At 39.5% G+C, this 17,583-nt stretch overlaps 1 protein-coding gene across 1 annotated transcript in view; it reads right to left on the bottom strand.

Annotated features, from left to right (window-relative positions):
* Positions 1-6,004: 6,004 nt before the first annotated feature.
* The window catches only part of GRM7 (glutamate metabotropic receptor 7), an 853,913-nt gene continuing 842,334 nt past the window's right edge, over positions 6,005-17,583 (bottom strand). Inside the window, exon 10 of the mRNA XM_028518977.2 lies at positions 6,005-7,175. Within this exon, the coding sequence (XP_028374778.1) occupies positions 7,126-7,175 (50 nt within the window). The 3' untranslated portion in view covers positions 6,005-7,125. The remainder of the gene's footprint in view (positions 7,176-17,583) is intronic.

Here is a 17,583-nt window from a genome sequence, read left to right on the forward strand (position 1 = left end):
AGAACAGTTTGGTTGCTTAGACTTGACCAGTGGTTCAAAATGTGTGGTCTCTGGAGGAAGAGCAGCAACTGCACCGGGATTTAGAAATGCAAATTACCAGCCCCACCCTGTACCTAATGAATTAAACTCTCCGCCCAGGCTCAGGCTTGAGTGCTTTGATAAACCCTCCAGGAAATTCTGATGCTCACTAAAACTTTGGGCCCACTGGATTAGAACAGTAATCTTCCACCCTACTCATCAAAATCATCTGGGAAGTTTGTGGAGAAAGAAAAAATGCCCAGGCTTTACTGCAGACCAATCACAATGGACTCTTGAGTCTGTCCAAGAATATACTTTAAAGCCCCTTCATGAATCTAATGTACTGGTGTGATCATCTCCACAGAGTTTATTAGAAATGGAGAATCCTGACTCTACCTGCTGAATCAGAATCTGAGCTTTTAATAAGATGCCTGAGTGATTCATAGGCACACTAAGGTTTGAGAATCATTTGCAAAGATAAGTTGTAGGAAAGAAATCAGAATTCGAACCTTGCCTCCATTTTCTCCCCATTGATTGATGTACTAACTTCTTTTAAAGTTAGTAAAAGAATGGAACAAAAAGGCAGGATAAACATGTTGACATATGAGACATGAAGCATAATGAAGGTTCAGGGTCAAAGAAAGGCAGATGATAGGCAGGTCACGTGAATGAGAGAAAAAGCTGTTCTACATGACTTATGTGCTTGAGTTTCCCTTACCTCCTTGGGCAGTACTCACATTATTGCTTATTGGCCAAACATAATAGACCACTAGGTCAAAATCAAGGTTGGCAACCAATGTTTGATCCCAAGCCTTGGGGATGAGTTTGGAAGTGTGAGGACACTGGCACTTTCCTCCAGGTTTTGAGAGATGTCCTGTCCTCCCCACACTCCTGTGGGGAGTCCTGGGGAGTGGGAGTGTTCTCAGTGTCTTGAGGTGTTGTGGACATGACCAGAACTTCATCAGCAAAAGACCTTGTGGATAAGTTATGAACCTGATTTAATTCCCTAGCAGAATTCCAGGCCAATGTCTTATTAACACTTGGAGAGGGAAGAAGTTATCCCCAGAAGTCACTCATGGTTCATGAATGATAGGCTTGTTGGTCTGACCTCTCTTCTGTGTTGGAGAGTCAGGGAAACACCATAGATACAAGTGTGTTGACTCACAAGACATGGCAAACATCGTTTGCTTTGGTTACTTTCTTTTTTATTGAGCAAGAGGAAATGATACAAGATGATTGTTTTTGCTGTTTATTGTTGTTGTTGTTGTTATTGTTGTTGTTGTTTTAGTGGGGGGTAGGGGTTCTAACTAGAGAAATGACCATAACTATATCCGTGTAAAGCTGATTAATGCACCAAAACCAGTTAAGTCATGGATCTCTGGTGGAAGCCCCCAGGGCCTACTCCAGCTTCTGTCATTTCCTGAATGTTATCCCTGCCTTGGCTGAGGATTGGTAAGGCAGACTCATCACCACCCAGGTGATTGAAAGAGTAGAGAATCAGTATAATTATCAGGATCTAAACAGACAAGAAATGGTGTTACAGAACACAAGGGTGGGGGGGTGAAGACAATGTACTATTACCCGAAAGAAACCCCCAAGTTTCGTTATGCCTGCCACCTTATAGGAAAGACATCTCTCAATGCCAGAGATTCATGAAAAGGAAAGGAAATGTTTATTTAATGCTATACAGACTTAAAGTAGTGACCTAATGTCTTCATCAAAATCCCAAAGTCCCTTAAAACACACACAATCCTTCCTTCCCCCTTTGCCCAGTCTGGGGTACTGTTTCTCAGGACAAGAAATAGAAGTCCATGGCTCAGGCAGCCCCTGGTCCTTCCTAGTAATCCATCTCAGCTGGTAGGCCTCCCTTGGTTCCTGGCACCATCAGCTGTGTCCCTGGGATCTCTGCTAAAGCTGGGTGGTGGTTCCCCCTTCTAAAGCTGCAGGGGTCCCCACTCTGGCAAAGCCACATGGTTCTCTCACCACTGGCTGCGAGGAGGGGAGGCTTCTCCACTCTGTCAAAGCTGAGTGGTGATTCTCTCTCACAGGGCCATGAGAGTCCCCACTCTGGCAAAACCACATGGTTCTCCTTTCTATTGCCACAGCCGTGTGGTTCTCTCTCCGCAATGGCTGCGAGGAGGGGGGTTGCCACTCTGCCAAAGCCAAGTGGCAGTTTTCTGCTAAAGCTGCATGGTGATTCTCTCATAGGGATGTGGGAGCCTCCACTCTGCCAAAACCGCATGGTTCTCCCTCCAATGGCTGCCGAGTCCGGGTTTAAATACCCAAGCCAATCCTCCTCTGCAGCCCCATTTCCGATTCCTCCCACAATTGATCACACTTGTCAGCACTCCCATATCCTTCCAGCTTCCCTGGGCTGCCATCCTGGGTCTGGGCAGGCATGGCCCCATGTCATGGAGCCAATCTTCTCCAAGTTCCCACGAAGGCCCTGTAACTCGAGGGACCTGCCCCTCAGTTACATCTTGCAGGGGTGGGGAGTTACTTCCATCCCCCTGACTCAGAGCAAGGCCACAGCTACTTAACATATCTATGCAACCAGTTAAAGGTTATAGATATGTTAAATGACCACACCAGAGGTTAGCTGCAAAGCTGTTGCTATGCAAAATAGCTCTCAATGGCCCTGCTCCATGTGTCCCTTCCCCCAACCACACCTGGGGGGTGGGCAGTGAGGACATCCTAATATTTCCTGGATACCTTGAGTTCTGGACTTCATTCCAAATCCCTAATTGGGGCCCCCCTCTTGGTTGCACCCTGTTACAATGGCATGACAATGCAAATTTTACAGAAGGATAATTGAATAGATGAAAATAGGTCAAGTTAGAAATAACACAGCAGCAGCTATGTTATTGAGAGGCTGAGGGATATTTAGTCTATTGGAGCCTAATTGCATTTGTTTGTGTAAAGTGGTGGCCAAAAGTCCTGCTGGATACCTTAGTCTGAGTTAATCTCATTGACAGCAAAGAAGCAATTATTCTTCCTCACTTGTACCCAGCAATTGCTTCTAACACTGTTTTAGAATTTTTTGTTCAGACTTGAACACATTTTGATTGTGAAGTTAACATTACAGATCAAATTCAAACAGACTGGCTTGATGAATGAAAAAACTTGAGCCCATGTTCTATGTCCATTGTAAAGATGGAGATTTGAGGATCCCAGGGCTGTGTGTATGGCCTGAGACAGCACAGTGGATCCGTGGGGGAGCTCGGCTCTCTGACACAGGCATTCTGGTTCTGAATCAGTGTTTTCGTGCTGTGCCACCTCCCCTGTGTTTGCCTTCCTTCTTCAAGTGAAAGGGTTTGTATCTCAAGTTCCCACTTTACTTTCTAAGAAAGCAGTTCATTTTTTGATGAAAAGAAATCACACCTAATAGAAGTAGCTCTCTTCTTTACTGCCCAGGAAAGTGTTCACTCTCTTCTCCTCCTCTTGATTACCTGAGTCTTGTCTGTCTTTAAAGACCCAGCTCCAAAGTCAGGCTGTGAGGGACAAATACCATATGATCTCACCTTTAACTGGAACATAATCAACAAAAGGAAAAAGCAAACAAAATATAACCAGAGTCATTGAAATTAAGAACAATCTAACAATAGCCAGAGGGGAGGAGGTAGGGGACACAAGGACAAAACCAAGGGGGAGGATGGAAGCAAGGGAGGGAGGTGAGTTTGGAGGGGGTGGGAAGAAAATACAGACAACTGTAATTGAATAACAAAAAAATAATTAAAAAAAACCCCAGCTCCAATTCCTGTTGACACAGTTCCTCTTGGCCTGCCACAACCACCCCACAAGTTCAGGCTCCTCCAGCCCTTCTTTCACACTCTAGAGCTCTTTAACTTCACCCACCTACTTTTTCTTTCCCTGATTTCTTGACAAATATTTATGCACTGACAACTTGTTGGACAGTGTTGTAAGTGCTGGGAAATGACAGTGAGCAAAACAGAGGATGTCTTATCTCTTCGACGTTACTGCAGAAGGAACAACAAAATCAAGAAATCAAATCTATGAAGTCAAATATATTAGGTGTCAAAAAAATAAAGCAGGTAATGAATTCACTCTGATGTGGCATTGGTGACTGCCCTGTTAGGGTCCTAAAAGACTTCCAACATGATGATGGTTAAGAGGAAGGTAGAAATAAGTGAGGAAGTGAAATTATGCAGATATTTGGGGAGAATCGGGCTAAGCAAGAGAAGAGAGGTGGGAGATGCTTGGCGTGTGTGCGGAAGGGCAGGTAACTGTGTGGCTGGAGGAGGTTAACATCATTATGCTGCCTGCCTGCTGCAGATAATGTTCTCTAGTCTGTCCCATGGCTCCTGGCACGCTTTCACTCAACTGCTGCCCTGATGGTGGAGGCTGTGGAAGATGTTCGACCTGCATGTCGCATATTAACTAAATTGATGTCTATACAATATACATTGTAATAGATATAATATACATACAGTTTATAATATAGAAAGTATATAATGTATATAAATAACACTGTCTTGTACATAGTGCTGTAGAAGCTGTAGAAGCTGTAGCTTTTGTCCTTGTGTTGATCATGAGCACTGTTACCTCAGTCCTGTCCTGTGGATCCAGCCGCAGACAGAGGCCTTTCTTTGTCAGCCAGCTCTTCCTGATCCTAAATGGGGTAGCTTATGTTATTTCCCCTACATTCGTGGTTGGACATTTGAATAATTGGGATAGGCTCTTATTCAAGGTTCATTGTGGAAAAAAGAAATTTCTACAACATGGCCAGAAGACAGCCTGGCTTGCCTATTTGCTATGGTACAGACTCTCTTTTTAGGTCTGGAGTGGGAAAGCACTATATGCTTTTATTTTGAAGACAAAATATAATAGCCTCGATGTGTGCTGATACTGTTAGTAGTGGTGGTCATAATAGGTAATGTGTATGGCAAGTTAGCCGTGCACCAAGCACTGTCCTCAACCCTTTGCATGGATTTTATCTCCCAACCCTCTTAACCCTATGAGATAAGTAGTGGTATTAATTTATTTTCCAGTTCAGGAAATGGAGGATGCAGAATATTTATGAAACAAGGACAGCTAGCAGGAAAGGAGTCAGGTTTTATAGTAGGTTGTCTGTCTCTACAACTTGAAAATGTGAATAATCCAACATTTATTTTTGTTTTGTTTTGATAGATCATTTTTTCCATGGCCTATCATTTGAAGGGTGTTTAAGGGATAGGGAAAACTGAGAGTTTTTCTCAGTCTGCTGTTGGAATGAATTTCCCAGTCTTTGTACACAAACTGCTTGGGCTGAGGGAGCTGAGAGACAGCAGGAAGAGGTCAGCCGATTCTGAAGGTGGAGTCAGGTGTGGGCTCTATTAGTCACAGATGCACAACTGGTCATTTACATACACTTTGGATTTTGGGGGTCCATCCCTGAGTGCTAAGGACCAATATCACTCCACAAATAGATATTCTTGTGTGCTTCTGACACCCAAGTTACTATGAGTCTACTCATGAGGGCATTTCCTAATGTCAAGTTTTGGGAATCCTGAATCTTAATCTTGCCATCAACAACATGGCCACCATATCTGTTTGTAAATGTATACAAATGCTTTATAATGGTTATCTTTACTCACTTATGTCCTTTAAGTGTTGCAGAAATGTTTATCTTTTCACTCAATTGTCTCCAGACTGCTGTTTATTGAAGTTAGTATTTCTTATTTTCTCTTTCCTCTGGCACTTTTGCTATTTTTGACAGGTAACTTGCTGAGTAAATGTCTGAGGGTTGTCAGTTTTCAACTTCAATTATGAAAAGGCAAAATGCATGGGCTTTGTAGTAGCTCCTCTTGAGAGACTTTAGACCTCTGAGTTTTTAATATGCATTCCAGGTTTGGCTGTAGTTGTGAGCTGAGGTGTGTTCCTTTAACAAATTTGGTTTCCATTGTTTCCTAACTTCAGATTTTATGAAATAAACTGTAACTAAAAGGGGATACACAACTAAAAATATTTATTGCAGAAAATAAAAAAGTTAACCAAAGTATTTTATTGATACATTCTTGGACAATATCACAGAATTGAAAGAATGGAAAGAAGGAATTTTTCAGCAAGGGTGTTTTTCCACTAAATTGGCACATAAGCAGCAAGATTAACGAAAGTACTTATTACAAACAGTAAAAAACATACATGCTTTTTTTGTAAAGTCCTTATCACACTGGTCAGTCATAGAGGGGCATGAACAAAACCTCAAGACGTGAAAAATCCATATTCTTTTCTCCAAACAGCTTAATCATTATTAAATTTATTGCAAAATATCCATACCCTAAATAAAATAACGGAAGAGAACACAAATACAAATATTGAACATATTATTAACATGTACTGTAAAATACATTACGGGCATGCATTCCAAAGATCAAGACCTCTATTCAGTTCAGCCCATAACTTCCTTTTGTGTGACCTATCACTTACCAATGATAGATAGGTGGGATCTACTTTATCAGCACAGTTATTGGTCTTTAAGTATCTTTTTGTCTTTAAAAAAAATAACATGATTTGCAGTGGTTCTATAATCATAATTATACAGTCATGTACATATGTGGTTTAAATTTATCTTTTAGTCTGCCAAGATCTTTTTAAAATTGTAATTGTTTTAAAATTTTCCCAAATGTGTCACCGTCTGAGAGAATAGGGCTCTATGAAAACAGGGCATTCGAAAACAAACAGTGAACTGAGGTACAACATCAGATGGCAAAGTGCAAAAGTCCTCACGAACTGTACAGAAAATTTCAAAACCTTGCAACCTGGAAGTACATACGTAGAAAGACAGGTCAGCCCCAAAACATCACTGCGGCTCTCAGTGGTTCATCCTAGAGAACCTAGGTGGGACTTGAGTCTCAACACTCCCTTGGCGGGGCAGGTCCAAAATTGCAGCCAAGTTGGCAGTGCTGATGCCACTGACTTATTAAGCCAAGAGAAAGTGGGAATATTTCATAAAGCAGCTGTGTAGAACACTTGGATCCTCTCACATTGGTCTCCCAGCTGGGGATGTTCCTCCAGTGATGGCAGCGGGCAGGACCAAAGAGTCCTATGCCAGGTTGGGGGACGAGATAACTGAGTGTCCTCCTCCATGGTTCCATGGACTGGAACAGCTTAGATAACCAGGTTATTATAACTGACGTACTTCTTTTTTGCAGCAGGGCCTAAAAAAAAAAAAGGGAAAAAATCAGTGTGGCAATGACCCTATTTGCAATGGTAGGAGCAGAATTACATCTGCAATGACTTGGGGACAAAGCCAAGATGGGACCATGTACCACTGAGGAACACACAAATCACTTTGGATTCCTATGACTGTTTATAAGGCTTTGTCCACTAAAATCTGGAGTCCCCAGTAATTCTCCAACCATTTGGGTTTCACTATTCTGAGATGTATTTAATCTTCATCTTTATATTTTGTAACATTTATAAATTTATCAGTGGATATCATGCTTTCTAATTAGCTAACCCTACCTTTAAAAGCCCCATTCATGTTGCATTGTATTTTGTTGTGTGATCGTCTCCCAGACCTTCTCATAATAAATGACCTTTGCATCTCTGGGATTTACTGAGGTCGACTAAAGATTAGGTCAATTGAAGTGCCTTCTCCAGTTCTGAGTCACAGAGTCAGATTATTGTAGATTGACTTTTATAGTATTATCATAATAAGTTGTAAATGGTAATTTGCAGGACTGTTTTCATCAAGGATTGAAGCTACTTAAATCTTGCAGGTGTCTCAACACAGCCTACATTTTTTTCCTTAAATGTAGAATAAATTATTCTTCTACAATAAATTATTTTTCTACAATGTTTGGTACAGTGATTTTGCCTTCACTCACTCATTTATTCAATCATTGATTTGGTAGATACATGTTCATTGCCTACCATTTGCTGACACAAGGCTGGCCACTGATGAGCAGCTGATGAACAAATCAGACCCTTTCCTGTCCTTAAGCTGGAAATAGACATCAAGGTCCCAAGGTATGACTCAGTTTCATTTTCTGCTTCTCAGTACCAAGCAATACAATTGCTTTGATGTGATATGTTCTTTATTCATTAAATCTTAGTGGTTTTGCATCTGCTTCTTTTAGACACAAAACAATTGTCAAGTAGCATTTACAGATGGCTTATTTTACTTACACTTTTAGATTCTAAATGGTACTATTTATTTAACACAAACAAGTAGCAAGAATTCTTCTAGACATATTAAGTAGAGATTTATATGTGAATTTAGAGGAACAGAGAAGCCACATTAAAGTGCTGAGAGGGGGTTTATATCTGACACAGCCAGGAAGTTGCAGATGCATATAGCATATCTCCACTTTACAGAAAGACATCTTACTTTCTGGATTCAAAATTTGGGTACTCCTGGAAATGTCTGAATTTTGAAGACTCATTTCTCTAATAAATCACATTGTATTAATTAGCTAAAGTTACATGAAAAAAATAGAATTACATGAAATTCAGGGTCCCATGAAAAATCCAATTGTGAGAGTAGTCATTAATGCATCTTCACTCAGTAAAACACATGGCTTCAGTCACCCATGAGTTTCTAAGAAGGTTCTCTGTTATCACAGCCTTTATTGTCTTCAACAATAAGTGTGGTTTAAACATAAGGATAAGAATATTTCTAAAGAAGTTGTCATTTTTTTCCTTTTCCTCTGAAATCATAACTAAACCTTTAAGTCACAACTAAAAAAACTCCAACTGATAGTTGCAAGAAATAGTGACAGTGTGCCTGGTCAAATGCCAAGGTGTTAGTTATCCTCAGGAAAAAGCGGAGGGAGTGGGGAACAAACCAGCCCAGAAGCTTATAGTGACCTAAATATCTGAGACGACCTCCATTGTGTGATTAATCAAAAACTATCCAGCAAAAATAAGCAAAACATATTTGAAATTCCTCAAATAGATTATTTTAAAACACCAAGCACCCGGGAAGAGTCATTGCTAAAAAAAAAATAATTGAGAACTTAGAAAATATTTCCCTTGTATTGGAAGGCTGAGCATTGGGTTGCATTAAGCTATAATCAAGATGTATTTTTTAAAATATTAGAAATGATAATAATAATGGAAATTCACTGATGCTTGGCATGGATTATATTCCCGTGTTCTCAAGTAATTTGGAGGTAAATTCTATGTATAATCCCTAATTTACAAATGAGGGTTCTGGGTTAACATACTCAGGTTTTGATTCAGTCACTTACTTGAAATGTAACTTAGATCAGTCCAATGACACTGAACTTCTCTGCGCCTTTGTAAATGGGTAGAATAATTCTCACCCTCTGGGCTGTGAATGGCATGAATGTATGAAATACCTATTTCTCACCTGGTAACATACAAAAATGTATTTTTAAATTACAAAGTTCTATACAAATGATTAGCCTTAGTGTACCCTTTCTTCTCAGAATAGCTTAGGAACATTGCAACAAAATGATAATGGAGTTGTGCAGGTCCTAGAATGGAAATTTATGTACTTTTCAGAGCAGTATCCAGTGTATTACAGTGTTTATTTTTAAACCATTCTAGCCTTATGAGTAAATGAAATAAGTGTGTATGGTATCCGATAATTCTATTCATTTGAATAGCAATGTAGTTGATGGCCTAGGAAAGAAAATTGCTTAGCTCAAAATAGTTGTGCAGTAAAACATTTACTAAAGAAATACACTTCTTTATTTTAAACTAGCTTGAGTTTTTCTTATGAAGTTATAAGTTTTAAGGAGTAGGTATGGTTTCTATTGAATTAAAAAAATTATCTACATCAGTAGTTCTCAAAGCAAGGTATCTTGAAAAGCAGATGTTTACAATGAGGCAGTGAGTGAACACTGGCTTTTGAATTATGGGTGTGCCTTTGCTCCTTAATGTAATACACTTCAACAGAGGACAGTAGGTGGGGTGGGGGGAGAAGGCACATGTGAGGGGATATATGGGAACTCTCTGTACTTTCAGTTTTTCTGTAAACATAAAACTACTCTAAAAGTAAGTTCTACTAATTTTGTAAAAGCAAAACAAAAACGTAAAACAGAAAGGTCAAACATTATGACTTATTCTTAGTGTTGGTCAAAATCAAACTTAATCTGACATTAACTCAGTGAACTTGTTGTTTTATCTTTATTTTTTTCTGAATTTTTTAGTCTCACAAAAATTTTACTTCTCAGTTTGTGGTCTGTGGACTCTTGTAACCCAGATTACAGGAAGTAAAGAAAAAATAGAGAAGGGGAATAGTCCCATGGGCAAAAGACATTGAATTATGGGAAACACTGAATATATAAAATTAAAGAAGGCTTTCCCTCCACCCATATTTAATTTATTTTTTAAATAATAAGGAATTCTATTGTTCACTGGCATTACACCCTGTGTTTTCCTGAGCTCTTTAAAAAAATGAAATATGTGTATAGATGTATGCATATATAAGTGTGTATATGAAGTGATCCAAGCAACTACAAAAGGTGAAAACAATATCACAGCCCAGAATATAACGCATGTTGATGCACTGACATCTGTGCTTTGGGTGCCCCTCTGTCCATCCAGAGGAAATAAAACGTGGAAACCCTTCCCACTTCCCTATTCCCACTGCCAGTCTTCCCTGCTTCCTCCACCCTCCAAAGCTATTATTCTTATGCTGGTTTGCCTCCTTCTCAAGGTGGTTTCATATACTTATTGCACATGTAGCTTCCGATAAACTATAGGTAGTATTGCTGTGTTTTTAAATCATACAAAATGGCCTAATTCCATGCATATCCATTTGCCATCTGTTTTTCATATAACATTGTGGTTTTAAGTTTATTTATGTTGATTTGATAATCATAGTTTCTATATGGTTTTCTTGTAAAAACATAGCAAATTTCTGTAACTGTTTTTTAGTGATGGATCCTACTTTCTAATTGTTTTCAATAAAAAACAAAGCTGAAGTAAATGGTATATAAAAACATCATTATTTGCAATTTAAGCTGATAAAGGATTGATATCCAAAGTATTTTACACTAATACAAAATAACAAATAAAAGTCAAACTAACTTTTAAAACTGGATTGAAGATATAGAAAGGCAATGACAGTTTGGGAATGAGGAAAAACAAATGAGTGAAAAGTACTCAGTCTTGTCAGTTAGAGAAATTAAAATGAAAACAACAATAATATAGTATTTTGTGCCCATACCATTAAAAAGAAGAGTGCACTGATACCAATTATTGGTGAGGGGGAAAAAAAGCACAAATTCTTAGGACACACTTGTGAAAATGTAAATTGGTAGACTCACATGGAAAAACAACTCGGAAATATCTAGAAAAGCTGAAGATATAATATCATTGATTCATATCATTGATTCAGTATTTTTATTTCAAGGTATATACCTGCCACACTTTTTCACATGTGAACATGGACATATGTAGGCCTTCTCAGAGCCTTTAATATAATGTGCTTTTTGATTCTCTAAGAGGGACTGGGCACATAATATAAATGAGTGAAGTGGGCCAAGCATGAGATATTAAGTTAAAATATAGACCCTGGTGAACTAGAAAACATCTGCCCATCTAAACAGTGTAATCACTGTGGGATGTTTCCTCAATTTAGTCATATATTCCTTTTTTTGAAGAAGAGTTGGACTTCTGTATTTGTATGTAAAATTTTATTTTAAAATTCATGTTACATTTATTAAGCACATACTATGTTCTGGGCATTAAGAGTACCAGTTTTTAGTGGAAGATTCAAAATTATATTCAAATATATAGCAAATCAAAGGAAAGAGGCTGATCTCTAGGCCTCTTATTAAATATGAGTTTGCAACTCTGTGATACTATTTGTGCTGTTCCAAAAATTTGATTCTCTAGTCCCCTGTTTCAGTAGATCCCTTTGTATTATACAAGAACATGTTTTGGAAATATATTTGGTTATTTCCTAACTCTTTTTTTAATTGAGTTTATTGGGGTGACATTGGTTAATAAAACCATGCAGGTTTCAAGTGTACAATTCTATAATATATCATCTGCATGTTGCATCATTTGCTCAGCACCCAAAGTAAAGTCCCTTCCTGCCACCATTCATCCTGCTTTGCCCTTCTTCCATCTTTCCCCACACTCTCTTCCCTCTGGCAAACACCATACCATTGCCTGTGTCTATTTTGTTTGTTTGTTTCCTCAATCCTTTCACCTTTATCACCCTGGCCCCCAACCCCTCTTTCCTCTGACAGCTGTCAGTTTGTTCTCAGTATCTATGGGTTTGTTTCTATTTTGTTTGTTAGTTTATTTCATTCATTAGGTTCCACATGTAAGTAAAATCATATGGTATTTGTCTTCTTTTGACTGACTTATTTCAGTTAGCATAATACTCTCCAGGTCCATCCAAGATGTAGTGAAAGGTAAGATTTCCTTCTTTTTTGTGGCCAAATAGTATTACATTGTGTAAAGGTACCACAGCTTTTTTTATTCACTCACCTAATTGTGGGCACTTGGGCTGTTCCCAGATCCTGTCTATTGTAAATAATGCTACAAGAAACGTAGGGGTGCATACATATTCTTTTGAATTGGTGTTTCAGATTTCTTCAGATATATTCCCAGAAGTGGAGTCACTGGGTCATAAGGCAGTTCCATTTTAAGTTTTTGAAGAAAACTCAATACTCTTTTGCACAGTGGCTGCATCAGTCTGCATTCCCGCCAACAGTGCATGGGTGTTCTTTTTTCTTACCAACACTTGTCATTTGTGGTTTTATTAATGATAGCCATTATGACAGGTGTAAGGTGATATCTCATTGTGCTTTTAATTTGCATTTCTCTGATGATTAGTCACATGAGCACCTTTTCATATGTTTATTGACCATCTGTTGCCCTCTTTGGTGAAGTGTCTATTCAGGTCCTTTGCCCACTTTTATTTGGATTGATTGTTTTTTTTTTTTGTTTGTTTTTAAAGATTTTATTTATTTTATTTTTAGGGAGGGAAGGGAGGAAGAGAGAGAGAGAGAGAGAGAGAGAGAGAGAGAGAGAGAGAAACATTAATGTGCGGTTGCTGGGGGCCATGGCCTGCAACCCAGGAATGTACCCTGGCTGGGAATCGAACCTGGGACACTTTGGTTCCCAGCCCGCGCTCAATCCACTGAGCTACGCCAGCCAGGGCTGGATTGATTGTTTTTTGGTGTTGAGTTCCTTATAAATTTTGGAAATAAATCCCCTATCAGATGTGTTATTGGTGGATATATTCTCCTATTCAGTGAGTTATCTTTTCATTTTGTTGGTGGATTCATTTGCTGTGCAAAAACTTTTTAGTTTTATGTAGTCTCATTTGTTTAATTTTTCTTTTGTTTCTCTTGCCTGAGGAAATTTATCAGGAAAAAAAATATTGCTAAGAGAAATGTCTGAGATTTGAATGCCTATGTTTTTTTCTAGGATTTGTATGGTTTTGCAAGTTACATTTAAGTTTTTAATACATTTTGAGTTTATTCTTATGTATGGTGTAAGGAGGTGGTCTAGATTCATTTTTTTGCATGCATGTGTACAATTTTCCCCACACAATTTATGTAATAAACAGTTTATATCCCCTTATGTTCTTGTTTCTTTTGTCAAATATTAATTGACTATAAAGGTGTGGGTTTATTTCTCGGCTCTCTATTTTGTTCAATTGATCTATTGACCTATTTTATGCCAGTACTATTCTATTTTGATTACTATGGCCTTATAGAATATTTTTATATCATGTAGCATGATTCCTCACACTTTGTTCTTCTTTCTCAGGATACTGTGGCTATTCGAGGTCTTTTGTGATTCTACATAACTTTTTGGAATATTCTGGTTCTGTAAGATATGCCATTGGGGTTGACATGTGTTCATTCTCATTTGCCCAAACATTACTTTTGATTTCTTCCTTGGTCTCATGGTTGGCCTATTCTTTGTTTAGTAATGTGTTATTTAGCTTTTACGTGTCTGAGTGTTTTCCAATTTTTTAATTGTAATTGATTTCTAATTTCATTCACATCATCGTTGTCAGAGCTGTTTTACATGATTTTAGTTTTCTTGAATCTATTAAGACTTGGTTTGTGAGCTGATATGTGGTCTCTCCTAGAGAAAGTTCCATTGTGCACTTGAAAAGAATATATATTCTGCTGCTTTGGGATGAAGTGTTATATAAATATTAATTAAATCCATCTGGTCCTGTATGTCTTTTAAGGTCACTGTTGCCATTTTGATTTTTTCTTTTTGGTCTAAAATATTTGTCCACTGATGTCAATGTAGTATTAAAATCCCCTACTATGACTATATTACTGTTGATCTCTTCCTTTGTGTTCATCAAGATTCTCTTTATATATTTAGTTGCCCCTCTATTGTGTTCATGTATATATTTACAAGGATTATATCCACTTATTGGATTGATTCCTTTAGTATTATGTAGTGTCCTTCTTTGACTCTTGTTGTGGCCTTTGTTTTGAAGTCTATTTTGTTCACTATAAGTATTGCTACCCCAGCTCTTTTTTTTTCATGTCCATTTGCATGGACTATCTTTTCCATCCCTTCATTTTTAGTCTCTGTGTATCTTTTTTTCTGAGGTGGGTCTCTTGCATAGAGCAAGAGATTTGATCATTTGCTTCATCTAACCTGCTGTTGATTCCTTCTGGTATATTCTTCATTTCAGATACTATGTTCTTCATTTCTTACTCTCTTTTGGTTTCAGTGTCATTTTTAATACTTACTATTTCTTTAAGTTCTCACTGAGAGGATCCATTCTTCCCATAATGTCCTTGAGCATCCTAAACCATTGTTTGAACTCTGTATTTGGTACCATGATCATTTTCATTTCTCTTAATTCTTTTCCTGGGGATTTCTCTTATTCTTTCATTTGGAGCATGTTTCTTTGTCTCCCCATTTTGTCTGCCTTCTTGTGTTTGTCACTGTATATTAGGTAGATCCACTATGACTTCCAAAGTTGTTATGGTAGTTTTATGTTATAGGTGTCTTGTGAGACTCAGTGGGGCAGTCATCCTGATCACCTGAGCTAGGTGCTCCCAGAATGTCTCTTGTGTGGGTTATGTGTAACCTCCTGTTGTAGTGAAGTCTTGAGTGCTGTTGGCCCACTCATGGGTGGAGTTAACCCAGAGGCTGGCTGACTGTAAGGATAGACCTTGATCACAGTGTATAAACACCACTGTGCAGGGACTGTCTCCCAAAGTGGAATTGTTTCCAGCAGGGTCTGGTGCCTGCTGGAATCTCCCTTTGGGTGTGCCACTTGTGTGGTTAGTTAGGTTGAGCTCTGGTGTTTTCCGAAGCCAACCATGGTTGTGTTGGTTCTGGGTCCATTTGGGTGGGGTTCTGTTGCAGGTTGATGTCAGACACCACCTATAAACAGCCTCTGGAGCTACCATACAGTTCATTGTGGCTGTCTCTACTGGGTCTCGGCATGCATAGGAGGGACCAAGCTGTGTACAAGGGTCAGCTACCTCCAGCTCTTAGCTGGGGGCAGATCAGTAAAAGTTCCAATGCACCCTGAGGTCTGCCTCCTCCTGTTGGCCATACCATTACTCTCTGAGGTCACCTGTCTTACTCAAGAACCTTCTATAGAAAGACTGTAGAGTGGTCCCAGGCTGGATGCAACCCACAGATCGTTCCACAAAGTATAGGTACATTAGGGTGGGGTGACCAGGGTTGGGGAGGATGGGGCTAGTGGGGCTCCTGCTTGGGGGTAGCACAGTCTAGTACTCAATGTGGAGAAAGTGGCCCCTACTCCAGATCTATAGCATTCAGTCTCTGCCCAAGTCTCTGACCCTAGTTCTCCTGAGGAGCATGCTGCAGGGTCAGGTTGCGTGAGGCCAGTCAGCTCCTCTGCAGGAGCAAGCTCAGCAGGGCAGGGCCACCAGGACTCAGGAGGACAGATCAAAAGAGTCTCCCATTGGGGGTGGCACCAGCTGAGCCTTCAGGGGAGCAAGAATGCCTCTTCCCTGCCCTGCGCCTCAACTGTACAGCCCAGTGCCCATCTGAGTTCTGCACAAAAGCCTCCCAAGGAGATGTGCTCTGAAGGCCTCAGCTCTGCACAGCATTCCAATTCCTCCACTGAGCTGAGAGGCAGTCCCCCAGCAGGGTGGGGCCACTGTGAGTGGAATGACAGGACAAGTAATTCATCAAGTTGGGGGTGGGGGATGCCAGCTGCATATAGGATATGAGAAAGAATGGCCCTTGTTCCAAAGCTATGTAGCTCAATTACTGTCTGAATCTCCACCAAGAGCTTCTCCAGAAAAAGAGTACCCCAAAGGTCCCTGTTGGCTGCAACCAACAGGCCTTTCTATAGGACTTGAGCTCAGCAGGGTGGTGTTACCAGTAGCTGGAGGACTGGATTAGTGCACTCTGCAGTCTGATGCGTTAAGAATAGGAGTGCTCAACCCTGGGAAGATGACCTCTGGGTCTCTATCAGACCCTCTTCTATCCTAGGTGGACTGAAGCCCTGCTGATTTTCACCACCAGGTGCCATGTGGGCTTCTTTTCCTGGCTCTGATGTTCTGATTTGGAGATCCTGGCATGGAATTGAGACCCCAGACTCCTGGAGGGTAGAATTTTGCAGCTGAGATATCCCTCTGACTTCTCAGCAGATACATGTGGGTCTAAGGGGCCAGCCCTTTCCACATCTCCACTCTTCTTACCACTCTATGTAGGTTCTTCTGTAAATCCTTGGTTAAAATACTTTTGTTCAGCTAGCTTTCAGCTGGTTATTCAGGTTGATAGCTCTACAACTTAGTTGTAAATCTGGTTTGGCATCTGGAGGAGGTGTGTGTAGCTTCCACTTACTCTGCAGCCACCTTGAAATCTTCCTGTTTCTTAATTCTAGATCTTCCTATTACTTTAGTCATTTGTAAAGCTGGCCAGACTTTGAAATACTGGTTTACTGCCTGATGAAATTTTGTCCAAACAGATCTTCCTTTGAACCCATTCTTAGTAGGGTCTGTGCTGCCCTTCTCCCGCTACTGCTTTCCTGTCCAACACAATTCAGAGTTTCTGTAGCTATAAATATTCAGCTGGAAGGGATTCTTCATACTATGGTTTGCAGCTAGTAAAACAAAAGGAAATACTTTTAATAATTCTGTGATCAATGATGAGTTTCCTGCCAGTTGGTTTCATTAGTAAATTGCGTTTAGCCAGTCACTTAATAGCAAAAGAGTAGATGTTATCTTCAACTATTAGTTCTTATTCAGAATTTCTAATAGGCTAGTAAACTTCCTATATTTTGTTTTTTTTAAATACTCATTTCGTAATGATTTTTCTTAAATCTTTCTTTTTTAAACTGACTAAGAGTAGCACCTTAGCCAGCCAAAAAGATGCAAAAGAACAAGAATGAAGGACATGATTACCAAAAAATGAGTCATTCACAATTAAGCAGGTTACTCTGAACGAGACAGAGAGAGTTTTCTACATCTCCTGAGTCCCACCCCAACTCCACTACCACAGAAGCATGCTAGACTATTTGTCCTGATGTTAGTCAGACTTTTTGACATAAGAACTTGGCAGGGGCAAAAATGCAACCAACCAGTTAAACAAGTTAGGGTTTTAAATCACCAATTATTCTAATCCAATTGCAAAAATCCCCAAGTCTGAATCTGTATCAGTCTATCC

The sequence above is a fragment of the Phyllostomus discolor genome, chromosome 7 (genome assembly GCF_004126475.2).
Source record: "Phyllostomus discolor isolate MPI-MPIP mPhyDis1 chromosome 7, mPhyDis1.pri.v3, whole genome shotgun sequence".
Lineage (NCBI taxonomy): Eukaryota > Metazoa > Chordata > Mammalia > Chiroptera > Phyllostomidae > Phyllostomus > Phyllostomus discolor.